The sequence below is a fragment of the Cygnus olor genome, chromosome 2 (assembly GCF_009769625.2).
Source record: "Cygnus olor isolate bCygOlo1 chromosome 2, bCygOlo1.pri.v2, whole genome shotgun sequence".
NCBI classification, from domain to species: Eukaryota; Metazoa; Chordata; class Aves; order Anseriformes; family Anatidae; genus Cygnus; species Cygnus olor.
In genome coordinates, this window is record NC_049170.1 from 96,061,312 (window position 1) to 96,076,389 (window position 15,078).

General features: G+C 41.3%; 1 protein-coding gene across 2 annotated transcripts in view; it reads left to right on the top strand.

The window, feature by feature from the left end:
- TMEFF1 (transmembrane protein with EGF like and two follistatin like domains 1) overlaps positions 1-15,078 on the top strand; it is a 121,583-nt gene that overhangs the window by 70,164 nt on the left and 36,341 nt on the right. For both annotated transcript variants that reach the window (XM_040549370.1, XM_040549369.1), the window contains exons 3-4: positions 2,413-2,542; positions 11,416-11,442. In XM_040549370.1, coding sequence (XP_040405304.1) covers positions 2,413-2,542; positions 11,416-11,442 — 157 coding nt within the window. The remainder of the gene's footprint in view (positions 1-2,412; positions 2,543-11,415; positions 11,443-15,078) is intronic.

Sequence of the window (15,078 nt, forward strand, 5' to 3'; positions counted from 1 at the left end):
TTTTTATTTTTTATTTTTTTTGCTAACATTGCAAGGCTTTGAAAAGGAATGAAACAAATTTGTATACAATGGTTCAAGTAAATCCAAGCTGAAAGGAAGAGGTGGGGATCTACTCCTGTTCTCCCTAATTAGCATTTTCTATTACCCACAACTGGAGAGAGAGCACTTGGATAAATGGACCACAGGTCTGGTTCAGTGAGGCATTTCTTACATTCTTAAAATTGCAGTTTTTAGAAAAACTGACTTTAGCAAGAGAGTTGCCTAATTAAACTCTCGGGTCCAGTGCTGGTCGGGCGAGGCTTCTCCTGTTGGAGGAGGACTGCCACTGGCTGTGAGGCTACATGCTTTGGCTCCCCTGGCTGCCCCACAGCAGGAAGTTTTGTGGAAGACAGGGACACTGCTATTAGACTTAGACTTATGCTGTCTTAACCTAAGGCAAAGGCTGGCACAAGCTGTCCCTCGGATTCAAGAAAATGCATAGAGACTTCAGTTCCCTTTTCAGCTTCCCCACTCCTTCTTCCTCCTACTTACGTATTGCCATTCCTGGCTTGGCAGCATGTCTTAACTGTTTGGTCTTCCAAAACCTTAAATATTAATGAGTCATAGTTTTTCCTCCTAGAATCCCCTTTAGAAACAACCAGCTGCCAATTTTCAGCATTGTCATTGAAACACATGGCGTGGCATGGCAGCAAGAGCTCTGCAGGCCATGACCTCTCTGAACACCTTGTGGGCTTTCTCTGTCTTGCCAAGTATTCTAACCTAAAGTGAGATACTGAAGTTTGAATTCCCAGCAACAAATATACAGATGAGAGTGCAGGAGAGGTGCTGAAGTCACTTGTGCTCTACTTGCAGTTGCCTTAATGATATCCTGACTTTCAGCAGACCTAGTCATGAAAAAGGATAACTCCCTTTTTATTTTAATTGTGGTGGGAAACAGCACATATTCACCAAACTTTTGAAAAGGTCTATTGCTGCAACTTGTATGACAGTTTACAAGCTCAAATTAAAAAAAAAAAAAGATCAGTACCTGGCAAGTCTGTTATGCACCAAAGATGGTGCAGGGCCCTTTTTGGATCTCAGTAAGAACAGCTCAACAACAAATGGTTTAATAAGATAACTATTTTAATAAGACAGAATAAGAAAAAGAATATGGACAGTGAGTAAATCTTACATCTTAGCATCTTACAAATCACTAAAGAGTTAACAACCAGTAAAAAAAAAAAAAAAAAAAGGAATTACTTTGTCTCTCATTTTCTACCCACAGGATAGAAACCTGTAGTGTTAAAATATGATGCAGTGACGTTAAGATTGAATAGTATCTGTAAGCTGTTGTCCTTCTGGAGCAGTTTAGCTTAACTATCATAGTTATTTCTGTGTGAACTGTCTGCCACAGGTTGAACTACATAACACATCGGTTAAATCATACATCGGTTTAATCATACACTTCATACATTTCAGAAATTTGGTGGCTAGTCTGTATCTTTGTTCATTTTTTCTTGTTTGTTTGTTTGTTTTTGCCTTGGAGTTTTAAAGATGCAAAAGGTGTCTAGAATTAGAGTTACCACTGAAGCCCCAGTCAGGGTGACATGTCTTTATCCACACAGTAAAGTGGGGTTTGGATGCCCAGTTCAGCAGGGAGCGATGTAGTGCTCTAAGGCATTGGCAGACGAGCTGTTTCAGTATGTTTCCCAGCATTTCTATACGCATTATACATACAAGAAGTATATAATCCATCTTTCTTAGAATGAAAGAAAACAGTAAAATACATGCTGCTCCTGCCAAAGCCATTCCAAATGACAAATTTTCTTTTCTTCCTCTTTTTATAAAGTTTACTGATGCGACTGACTTTGAGCTCAAAATTTTGCAGTACAGCAATACAAAAACGTTATTATAGTTGTTGACCATGCAAAACAGACTTGTAATATTCATGAATTTAATAGTGATTGTTTTCCATCTCCCTTGAAAGATTGTTCTGAGCCCATAAAGACCAGAAAGGTTCCCCTTAAACTCTGTTCACTTCAAATATCCCTTTTTCCAGCTTCATCCCCCTGCGCCTAGTCATTGATTCTTGTGCTATATTAGAGAAGTTTTCTCCTTCCTCAGTGTCTTTCTCTTTCAAATGTTTCTAGATGCTTGTCATATTCTCTCTAACCATTACTGAGACCCACTGTGGTTATTTAGTTACTTTAATCTTTCCTACTGTATCTGTATATTCGGCCCATATGGAGCGGAACTATTATTTCAGCTACTGGAAAGAAATGTATACAGTGATGTAATCTTCCTTTAGTGAGCAGAATTATAATTTACCACTAACCACTTTATATTTACACAACTATCTTACTATATTAACATGCAACTGAGATTACTCACATAGTTTTGTATGACTGAGTTACTATATAATTTGTCTTACAGTGTCACACAAACTATATTCCTGTTTGTGGATCAAATGGAGACACTTACCAAAACGAATGCTTCCTCAGGAGAGCTGCTTGTAAGCATCAGAAAGAGATAACAGTGGTATCAAGAGGCCCTTGTTATTCTGGTATGTAAAGCATTCTGTGTCACTAATGAATGATGGTATATGGTCACCTCTTTATTTAGCTCTCCCTTAATTCTAGAGATTTTTATTTTCATGCTTTTTGCTGAGTGAAATGTGGGAACCACAAGTCCGCTTTAACAATAAAATTTAGTCTTAGAGAAGAAAGCTGATATACCTTCTGATATGCTAACGGGTTAATAGATAAATGTTAGAAGTAGAAGTAATTTATCTGAGAAAAAAGTGTGTACTATTCTGATGTACAGATAGCAGAGCCTTGATATTCATTCAAAAGGTTTACAACAAAATTGAGCATAATCCACATTAGTCATGTCTTTAGAACTCATTTTTAAGATGTGCAGAATTAGTGTGACATCCAGTAAGTGACTCTGATCACCCTGACTGCCACTGGACCTTTATCCAAGCCATCATCTTTACTAATTTCACATTGGTTATAACATTAAAGATATGCATAAATCTTCGAAAATCATTGTACCTCACATTTCTATTGGACTGGCCTTTTCCATCTTTCCACACACTTAAAATACGGGGGACAGGTTTATATTGGTTCTTTTGGACACAGAAACCTTAGGTACCAGAAGTCTTCTGGACAGTTTTCAAAGCTGGTGAGAGCAAACAGATGGCTGGCTGTCCAGAATTAAATTAAATGACTCAGCAGCATCAACAGCTGCATTCTTTGCTACTTAAATAATACAGAAAACAAACAAACAAGCAAAAAACTTGTGGGGCATCCCTCATCTTTTGGTACACAGCAGTTACTAGCTTACATCTACATGGTTGCAAAAAAGTGTAATTACAGATCAGGTGCAGATCTAAGAGCTAGCTTGTTTAAATGCAGCATGGTTGTGTTTACACGAGCTGCTCTAATGCTTTTGACTACAGCATAGCCCTATACCAAGATGTGGTTTTGTTTACTAAGGTTCAAAACAATCTATAGCTTTGATCCTATAACTAAACAAAACCTGCATTTTGTGCTCAGCTGAGCCATGTAATTCCAGCAGACTGCAGGCAGATGACTGAATTTTAACGTCTTTCTCAATCTCCCACCTGTAAATTATCTCCTGGAGACAGGGAAATAGGAAAAAAAATAAATCCATTATCATTTTGGAACTCTCATGTATTCCAGTAAAAACATCCAAGAAGTATGTAGGTTTGAACTGAGGCTGAACTGTGTAACTTTTATTTTTTATTTCACGCCCAAATTATTTTAAAATACAGAACCAAAACATTAAAGTTTCTGTCTCACACTGAAAAAATACTAGGAGAATGTTTGTGGAACAGAAAAAAAAAATAAATTTTTTCTATGCATTCTACCCAACTAAGAATGACATTTTGAAATGAAAAATTGATTCTTCCTAGCCTCAGGTTGCTGGCAGCTAATTACAACTTTACTCAGCTACTATGAGGTTTTTTTTTTTAAGCTTCCTCTCCTTTTCCTAATGTCCCGCATCAAACCCAAGAAATGCAGCACAATTTTTAGCATTTGGTGTAATAGATCAAGATGTGCTGAGACACAATTGACCGGAAAGTACTGACAATATTCCTGAAACTGAGGATGCCATTCAGGCTTCGTACTGTGCTTACGCTGGCCCAGTCAGTTGAGCTCCAGCAGAAGGGTACTGGATGCTCCCGGAGTGTCTGGCACGCTCTGATTGATCTGAGAGTATGGGATCATAAAAGCCATCCTCTGGAACCAGCCCATTCCCTACTGATGATAATAGGTCATTCTGGAGTCAATATATTTGTATTCTTGATCTGTAGCACGCACACACACACATACACATGATCTAATGCCTAAATGTAAAAAAAATCACTTATAGGGTCACATTAATTTTCACCTAGTGCCTTGGAATTTGCTGTGAAAATCCTTCTGTTTGGGGATGTCTTTGGGAGCCCAGTATAGGTTCACTAGTTTTCTATCACAGCCTCAGTTTTTTCAAAGCAAAGGCCTGCTTTGCTGTGGAGGGATGCACACCAGACAATATGAAGGAATTCTTCCAGGGACAACATAAGGACTACTTAATTTTTAAGTATGTGAGAACTCTGAACCTCATACATGAATGAAATACTTCACGTTTGCTAGGGATTGCTACCTCCTGAAGCTGTAGCACTGGAACTGAATATACTGGATGATTTAGTCAGATGTATTTCTTGACAGGTAACACTGTGATTAATTTTTTACAGTCATGGGGGATTAAAGAGCATATTTATATATTTATTTTCTTTGTCCTAGTGCTGTCAGAGTTGCAAGATCCTAAAATAAGCAACATTAAAAAAAAAAAAAAAAAAAAAAGAGTAAATAATAGGTGCTTTAGGAATGAACAAAATACGAGTTTTGAAATTAAAAATTATGTTTTAGAGAAACGTAGGAGAGTGTATGACTGAAGCTTTGGGAATCGCATATAGAGATCTCAACATTTTCAAGGCCCATTTTTCTATGAAGGGACATTGTTTTTTCCAAATACCTGAGTTTACAGAGGTGTTTATATGCCTAACTATCCCTGGCAGAAGCTGTGGATGGTGAAGGCCTGTGGGTTTCAGTCAACACATGAAGTCTCACATAGCAGAATACAGAGATACTAGGAAAATGAGTAAAATGCGCCTTTACTGCTCTCTTTGCTTAATACTTTAATATACCTTAAAGAAGCCATCAATGAAATCAGTCTAAATAAAAATAATAAAATAAATAAATAAACAATAATAATAATAGAAAAAAAACTAACTAACTTGCATTCACAAAGCAAAAATCACTGGCATCATCCAGTCCATGACTGAGTGGAGCCGAGCAGAGCTGAGAAGCAAGGTCCTTGTCCAAGATATTCCCTGGTGGCATTTCCCATCTTCCGTCACTTATCCTCCCTCTCTGTGGGCCTTCCCCCAGCTGGGGCTGGACAGGTGACCGTGGGATTATCATACAATCACAGAATCACAGAATCACAGAATGGCTTGGGTTGGAAGGGACCTCAAAGCCCATCCAGTTCTTACACCCCTGCCATGGACAGGGACACCTCCCACCAGATCAGGTTGCCCAAGGCCCCATCCAGCCTGGCCTTGAACACCTCCAGGGATGGGGTATCCACAGCTTCTCTGGGCAGCCTGTGCCAGGGCCTCACCACCCTTTGAGTAAAGAATTTCTTCTTAATATCTAATCTAAACCTACCCTCTTTTAGTTTAAAACCATTCCCCTTTGTCCTATCATTATCTGCCTGAGTAAAAAGTCGCTCTCCATCACAGTTATGTTGTGAACTAGATCAGAGCACTAGCTCAGCTTTTTTATTATTATTATTAATATAATTTATTTATTTCTCACCCTTATCATTTGCAGTTCAGCCCACAAATACATGCAGGGATAGGAACACCCAGCTGGGCATGGGGAGATGGCAATGCCTACACCAGGATTCTTGCCATGCTTACAGCACCAGCCATCTAGCTGCTGACCTGAAGCCTTCATCAGTTCATAAAGGATGACATTACACTAAAATTCGTTCATATTATACACCTGAGAATCTTCTGCCAGAGATTATCCCCAAATGGCTTGCTAAAACAGAGTAAAGAAATCCAGGAGAGAGGCCGTCAGGGTGCTCACAGCACTGAGAAGGAGTGTCACCTAGTCCCTTGATTTCTTCTGCCTCCTTCCGCTGGAGAATTTATTGCTTTTTCTTGGTTTAAAATCAATTAATTTAGTGAATATGAAATAGACCTATATGATTCATTTCTAAGAATGCGTGTTCCTGTTTGCTCACACACAGAGCCAGCATTTTGACTGGTGCCAGATTTACATTATTTGCACATGAAAATGAAACCACACTATGATGTAGTACTTGAAACCGCACAACGATGTAGTACTCTACGTATTGCACTTATAGATTCTCAGTTCTGTAAGTATTTGGAAGCCACAGTCTACTGCTTTTTCTGTTGGGATTTCCAAAGATTTTTTTTTTTAAAAAAAAAAAAGCAATTTACAAAACCAGAAGCAAATATTACAGCTCTGCTAGGTATAAGGCATGATTCTCTTAGGAATGGCTTTAACTTTTTTGTTTTGTTTTGTTTTGGTTTGGTTTTTGGGGAGGATTACAAAGAAGCATAATTACATGTACACGTTGTCCTGAAAAGAAATATAATAAGCTCAATTTAATCCTTTTGAGGGAGATACAGGAGAGGTTCAAGGCAATTCACCTCTAGATTAAGAAAGTGTGAAAATAACTCTTTATGCTCCCACAAGAAAGCCATAACAAACCTGAAAACCTGCTATAAAAACATACATGTGTTTTGCCAGCTGACTGAGACACATAGTCCTAGATTCAGGTCAGAACAGGAGCTTTCCTGTCCAGCCCACAAGGAGGATCAGTGACAGCACAGCATCACACGTCTGTCATTAGGAAGGAAATGTTTTGGGAGCAAAGAACAAAGCTTACACAAACATACTGCATCAATGAATGTCAGAATTTAATATCCTGAGCTTTTGTTGTGTTGCATAATTTAGCAGGAGATGGCTACCAGGATCAAGTAGTGGAAAACACTTTTCCCCTGAAAATGTCAAGACAAATGAGCATTGACTATGCACAGCCTGGCAAGGCACAGGTTAAAACCCTATCTCCAACAGCCAGGGGCCTTGCAGCTGCTGGCAATTAGGCTTGTCAGCATTCCTCCCAAAAGCTCCTGCTGGCATATGAAAACCAGGGGTAATTGGGAGCAGCAGTCATCTTCCTCGAGGCTGGAAGCCTGTGGGAGCAGGACTGAGCTGCTGGGTGTGTGGGGTGTCTAGGCTGGCATGCTTCTCAGCAAGCATCCCCGTGTGCTTGACAAGCAGTGGGAAACTGGAGCTTGTTTTGCTTTGGGCTGTGCTCTGACTGGCAGCTCGGAGCAGGCTGTGCCCATTTCAGATGTCTTCTGAGATGCTGACCTTGCTCTGCTGCCTGGTGTGCTGCTGCAGGGACATCCTCTTGGCTTTGTGGGTGGGGATGTTCTTATCACAGGTTGTTAACGATTTCACACACTTTTCACTCAAGGGCACTCTTGTGTTCCCAGAATTAGACTGCAGAAAGCTTGTCCTGTCCCACCAGGGAGAGTGTTACCCATCGGGTCTATATCAGCCTGGAGAGCAAGGCTGAATGCCATCAGCTAACAGGGGGCTGTGACTGGAGAGAGCAGCTGCCCTTTCTCTCTCCCAGTTCAATTTAATATGATGACTAATTGACTGTGATTGAATAAAACAGTCATCGTTACCCAGGACTTGAGCAATGAAGCTTTGAGAATGTTGGTGTGGAAAGAGCAATTTCTGCTTAGTGCAGAAGGGAGTGGTGTGTACTCTCTTTGTACTAAAAAGAAAAATGAGGAAAAAAACAAAAAAAAAACAAAAAAAAAACCACCCACTTAACACCCCACTATATCCCGAAAGCTTTAGGGGAGAATCCAGGTCTTGGGTATAAAGAGTATAATAATTCCTGGGTGCCAAAGTTCAGATGCTGGAAATCCGTTCTCAACAGTAAGCTAATCCTTGCAGTACCCAAATTCCACAAACACATCAGGATTTTGCTTTGTTTCCTGGAGAACGGCATACGGTTTTACCTCTGATGTGTCAAGAGGTATTTAGTCCTGCCCACGACTGAATAGCTGCTGACCTATTTCTTACAACCATCTGAAAAAGGTTCCTCCTTTTGGCATTTCTTTGCCTACCCTTGTGTGAGCAGGATCTGAGAGGTTTGCTCTGGAGGCACCCACTGGACCACGGGTCCTGTGTGAATCAATGGAAGGGTCTTCTTGCTCAGAAGTAGTCAGAAGAGTGTGCTCCTGTTTGGCTGAGCCATTTGGAGCATTTACTGCATATAAGGAAGAGAGAGGTTCAATTTTCATGCTAGTTGGAGTTAAAACCTGACCCTGCTGGAAGAGTGGCCCCATCTGAGTGGGAGAGGCTGACTTCTGCATCTTCTCCAGAGCAGAGCACCGTGCAGAAATGGCTCCAGCTCTGAGAGCCACAACAAAAATAGGCATTCAGATGCTATGCCTGGTCCAAGTGCTTCTCTGTGTCTTTTATCCAAAAGCTCCTTCATGGAGAAAGGCAGTTTGTGGCAGAAGCCTGCACATTTGTGTATAAGCATATCTTTATGAGCCCATTTGGAAAAGGGTGGCTTAAGTAAAGAGAGAGGAGTCAGTCTCTCTCTAATTACTGACCTTTGGTTGGGGGGATTCTACTTCTGTCCAACTTCCGTGCTTGTTTGAGCATCCTTCTTGCCAGGTCCCATAGCATGGAGACCAATTCTGGAAATCCTGCATTGGTTAAAGGCCTGAAAAGAGCACGGCTGCTTGTCCAAGTAAGCTTGCAGAAAATGCTACTTTTTAAACCAGCAGCTGCTTAGGAAAACCTAGCCAAGGCTCAGAACAATGCAGGAACACAGGATTTGTTTAGCATGGTTACCCTGGAGAGAAGAGCACTAGCACAGCTCCCTGACTCAGGGGGGAAGCACAACCTCCCTGTCAAAAACGATGCAAAGTGTTATACAAGGTGCCACTCTTTTTTTTTTTTTCTTCTTTTTTTTTTCTGAATGGTTTCTTCAGATCTGAAAGCCCAGCAAAGCAAGAATGGATCTATCTCTTTACTAGGATGCTCTGCACAGAGTTGCCTGTGGACTTCAGGCTGGTCAGCCCAATGATCTATGTGGATGGGTGACCTGAGCATCACCTCTATCATTTACATGGCTCTTCTATTGCAGCTCCTGCCATCAGTGCAGTGGCACCTCCTCTGCCACTCAGCATGTGTGCCTGGTGGTGTGGCTGCAGCCCCACAGCATGACTACTGCTGCCTGCTGGAGCTGAGTGGGGCTTCTAGTGATAGGACAAGGGGTAATGGCTTTAAACTAAAAGAGGGTAGGTTTACATTAGATATAAGGAAGAAATTCTTCACTCCGAGGGTGGTGAGGCACTGGCACAGGCTGCCCAGAGAAGCTGTGGATGCCCCATCCCTGGAGGTGTTCAAGGCCAGGCTGGATGGGGCTTTGGGCAACCTGGTCTGGTGGGAGGTGTCCCTGCCCATGGCAGGGGCATTGGAACTGGATGGCTTTAATGTGCCCTCCAACCCAAACCATTTTGGGATTCTCACCTGGGGCTGGATGCATGGGGGGAGTGAGAGCTAGAGACAAAAGCATGGAGCAACTCAGGTTCCTGGGAGGCTTTTTAGCCTTTGGGTTTTGTATGAATTACATACTGCACTTCCTTGCATTTTTAAGTCAACCTCTGCTCCCTTAAAACAGCTTAGGGCACAATTTCACCACTTTAAAGAAGCCTATGTACTTAACTCATATAAGTAAATTACACTCCTTGAAATTTCTTACTGATGTAATAACGCATCAGAATCATAGAATCGTTTAGGTTGCAAAAGAACTCCAATATCATCAAGTCCAAATGAAGGCATAGTTTTCAGCAATTCAACAATGAAATTTTTTATGGGATTGTCTGCTTTGACAGTAAAGTGGGTCACTATGGATGGAACAGGAGTCCTTCTGTTTTTATACTTTTATTTCTGGAAGGTAATAAGCTCAGTCTATAAGACACACAGAATAATGGTATAGGAGAAAAGAAAGAAAAATTTAGACTTGGGAAAAGAGAATTCTCTATTGCTGATACTCCACGTGACAGGAGATTATTTTTAATGTGTGAAGTGACCCAGTAACATGGAATTTCACACAAATTTCACACTTTCCTCCACGTACTAGAGGGAATTATTCTTAGAAATACAGCTGCTTAAAGAAAGGGGGGGGAAGGGAGGAGGGGGGGGATTCAACAAATTGAGGGTTTGTGAGAGTACTGAACCCCACTGCTCTCTCTGTCTGCTCTCCTTGCTCTTTCAGGTTTGTGGAAATAGATTCAGCTACCTTCTCTTTCCCCAAAGAGGGCATGAAAGGAGAGGTGTGGGATGAGCAGAGTGCATGCTCTGCTCCTCTCCTCATCTTCCAGAGAAGCTGAGCTCACCGGGGAGGGGAGCAATTTACTGGCAGTAATTGCCATCCCAGCCTCTCCTTTCCATCTCCTTTGAGCAAGAAAGACCGAGGGAGGTTTGTGACTCTCAAAGGGCTTGTCTTCACACCAGTGCTAGCTGAAGACTGCGTGCAGAGCACAGCCCAGCAGGATGCAGATCCCTGCGCAAAGCCCCTGGCCAGCCCCAGAAAGCTCTGAAGATGAGTGAGTTGGCCTGGGGGGGGTGAGGAAGCTCAAGTCCTGCTCGTGCTTGAACTGTAAATGCAGAGGGCATGCAGCTACAAGCTGCTGGTGAGCTTTCACTCATCTGATGGTAATCCAGTTAAACGCCAATGAAATAACTATGCTGTTAGAGCATCCTTATAGGAAGTGATCAGCTCACTTGAGCTATCTTATAGATAGATAACCTACGCCAACTTCACTGTGAGGACCAGTTGCTTCTGGAGGTGCTTCTGCAGCCAGGTGGTTTACAAATAACTCCTTCATGTGCCATTCCCAGGGACAGAGGGTTAAAAGCAAACCTTACTTTCCTTCGTAAGTAGATTCCAAAAATCAGACTGTGTACTATTCATCTGTTTAAGGTTTAACAAGTGTGAATCACTAACAGTTGAAAAAAGGCTAAGAAAACACTTTTGTTTGCAGCACTGAGTGTTGCTGTTTGAGTAAAAACTATCCTGACACAGAAAAGAGAATGGGGCACAATAGGCATCGACCAACTGTATGAAAGGATGCCAGACTTTATGCAAGATGTTTGTTTTTACAGCTGGCTCATGAAATGTAACAGCTGTACTATGTTTTACAGTGACAAGTTGCTGAGAAAACAGCTGCTCCTGGAGCAATATTTTCATTTGCTTTTTTTTTTTTTTTCTCCTCTGCTTCCTCTTCAGATAATGGCTCTGGGTCAGGAGAAGGAGGTGAGTACCCAACCCCAGTTACATGTGCTTTTGGTCTTTTTTAGTATACATTTATCTGTGTCTGTTTTACCTAAGGGGTTGCTGTGGTACAGGAATTAAGGAAAAGTTATGACAACTTAAAAATAAGCTTGCATGCTGTAGTGTTTTTGTATCTCAGAACAGTATTTTTACAGGAATAGTTTGTAGTGTGCATTTGACTCTTTCAGATATGACCTATATCATTTTTCATTTGTTTCATGCATGCTAAAATGGTATTGCCAGCAATGCAGTGTAATAGTTAGATCTGTACTAAACCACCATTTCACCTTTATCTCACTCCTGGAAACGTCTATCCACAATAAATGTCTTGCTTATTTATTTCCTTGCATGCATTTCCATAGTGTCTGCAATGTCTAGCTATCACTTTATCCTTGGCAAACATGTTGCCTAAAAATGTGCAAAGATTACAGTAAGATATGTTTTTAATAAATATTTTAAATGTTCTTGTTCAAAGCTGTGTATTCAAAGAGGGCAAATAGCACAACTGGTACTAATGGAAGTGTCCCTGTCTTTGAACACATCTTAACCTCCTTCCAGTGGTTAAAAATTATATGCAATTTTATCTTAATTTTATCATTGATACTAGTAGCAAGAATACATATAGAATGAAAACATGTGAGATATATCATAGAATGGCTTGGGTTGGAAGGGACTTCAAAGACCACCCAGTTCCAACCCCCCTGCCATAGGCAGGGATGCCACCCACTAGGTCAGGTTGCTCAGGGCCTCATCTAACCTGGCCTTGAACACATTACGTGTTGCGGTGTATACTGATGGGACTGACTGTATACAAGTCATTGTGTTTGACACCTCAGTTTAAGTACAAATTGCCCAAACAATGTCCCCTCAAACTCTCAGGGAGCTTAGGTTTTCATGTGTGTTTCTTAATGGCCTATATGAACAGCAGGAGGCTCTGTTGGCCTGGTCCCGATATCCTTTCCTCCACTGTGTGCTCTGGTCGGCTCTGTACTGTCTGGGGACACGCAGGTGGGCAGCACATGGGGCAGGGACCTATCGTCCCTGAGGCACTCCCATGAGAAATGCCATGCATCCAGTGAGCAGTACTTGCTAAGACTGTCTAAACAGATGTTTCACCAGGTCATGCAAGGTCCTATCTCCAAGTGACACGGTGTTGTGTTACCTCAAGCCGTCTAGCACAGTTTGAAATATTGGAAGTCCCATGTGTGCAGCTATGTGAAAATGTAGACAATCAATGGCATCACTGTGTGGCTACGCACAACACTTAACTTTCCAAAAACCAGGAGCTAGCTCCTTTTTTCTTCATGTAACAAGGCAAGGTATTTCCCACAGCTTTAATAACATTCTACCAGAAAATTTGTGGGCTGCTGGTAGCACTCAGCCATCCTCATGTGTTTTCTTTTGGTTTGCCTTCTTTTCTTCTGAGCCGTACCTGAAGGACCAATTTCCTGCTCAAGCACTGCCTCATGTTACCTTCACTGGTGATTTTCTTCTGATGCTTTTCTTCCTGAGCTTGCATCATGCTCTTTCCCCAGCTCTGCTTGCTTCCCACTTTGTTACCCAGCTCGTTATTTCCCTACAGCTGCTCCCTGCAAGCTGCAAGTTGCTTGCCTCAGTACTACTATGCACTTCTTATAGGAGACAGATGACAGTAATTTGACCCACCTCTGACTTTTATTTTTGCTACAGTTTTAGAAATGCTTGAATGCTGTTGGGATTTTTTGTAGTATTTCCTCAATCAGATACAAAAATGTCCATTAAGTCTCTTGTAAATTTTACTGTGTTGGTCTGGAGTAGATGACTGACAGATGTGGGGATTCTTTGGGCTATTTTAATAACAGTTTGGAAAAAAAAAGTAGGACAGAACATGCTGTCTTTTGTTGGCTACTCACTGATGAGGTGAAAAATACAAGTTCAAATATATTTGTTGCTTGATTTGGGGCAGGAGATTGAACACACTGTCTCTTGGTAAGAGAGTCCCAAACTGCATCTCTCTTGGCTTCTGCTGTTGTAGCTGTTCTTACTTAAAATATCAATCGAGCCTGGGATAAAGGGAACTGGACGAAGGAGACAGCCTGGAGGTTGGAAGGATGCATGCATCAGAAGGGCTTTGTTATCTGGGACTCAGTGCACGAGTGAATTATAATTATTTATGCAAAATAGGATGGCATTAGCTGAAGAGATTTGGTGGTCTCTCCAGGCTTCCTTGTAGCAGTGGCTAGTGTGTCGTCTTGGGGATGGAATATGCATGTTCTGTTCACTTCGGGCAGAGAGAAAAGAATTGTATCTGCTTCCCTTTACCCCATGCAAGTGCCTACACTTCTTCGGTATTGAATAAAAAAGGGACAACGTACCTGCTATCACTACCTCTTTCAAAAGTTTTGTGATGTTAGCCCTCCATTTCTTCAGGCCAAATGAAATGTTCCCCCTTTTATCCAGTATGAAAAAAAGTTGGGTATAGTTCTTAATTTCAGATAGGAAAAAAAAAAAAAATGTAATTCCTGCCTGTTGGGACTTTTTTTTTTTCTTTTTTTTTTCTTTAGATATATCTAGGCCTAATTACTGATACAATGAACTACTGCTTTTCCCATCTACCTTTGTCACTGCACTGGGTATAGTACTTCTGCAGAACAATTGGCTAGTCATTGAGTCATTTCCTTCAAAGGATGGAATGCACTCTTATTTTGATTATTGAACTCTGCTCTGACCAAAAACTTGAACATTGTTGTGCTCAAAATATTTTCATACCTGGAAGTGTTTTTATTCCATTATTCAAGTAACTGTAAAAGTGTCACAAGAAGACATTGAAGACATCTGAGATGTATTACATGTTAAGGAAATTCATAATTAAAACAAATTTTGAAAAGAACGTTCAACCTGTTGAGGCTGGAATTACATTATTCAGGATCCGAACAAGAGAAAGTCCAGCTACAGGACTGACTGGAGCACAGCACAGCTCCTTCTTGGCCCAGTCTTCCCCATCTTCTTCCAAAGGAAGCCAGAACATGCTGCGATATAATAATCACCCAGGCCTTAGAGGTTAATAGCATACTCTTGGCTAAGAGTGCACAAATGGGGACCAAGTTGAGTAGGTTATATGCCCTGTGGGTTAGATGCAAATGCTGCTTGTAAAAAACAGAGGAAGTGGGGCAAGAGAGAGGGATCCTGCAAGTGAGTGAACAAACTTGCTTAGAAATTTCTTCTTAGGATTTACATTTCCAGATGTTAATCACAGAATCAGTGTTTGCTTTGTTTCTTACATATGCAATTAGTGGGCTTGTGCATACACCAGTGATGCTTGCACACACAAAATGGATGAGTGTAGCTGCTTGTACACGTTCAGGAAGCACTGTCATTGCTCTGCAGGAGATGTACTGTTTGCTGGTAGATTTTTAAATCTGAAGGAAAGTACTGGGAAAGTGTCTGGATTCTGCTCTTTAGTTGCTATAGATCTGCTGGTGACATTTTCCTCTGCTTAAATTAGCAGTATGCCTCCCATGCAGCTAAGATTTGTGCTAGTGGTTCGTGTTGTTCTGTTTCATTTTCCAGATGCATAGCAAGCTCATTAATGATTCTGAAATTTGACTTCATGCAGAATTTCCCTCCTACTCCAAAGCT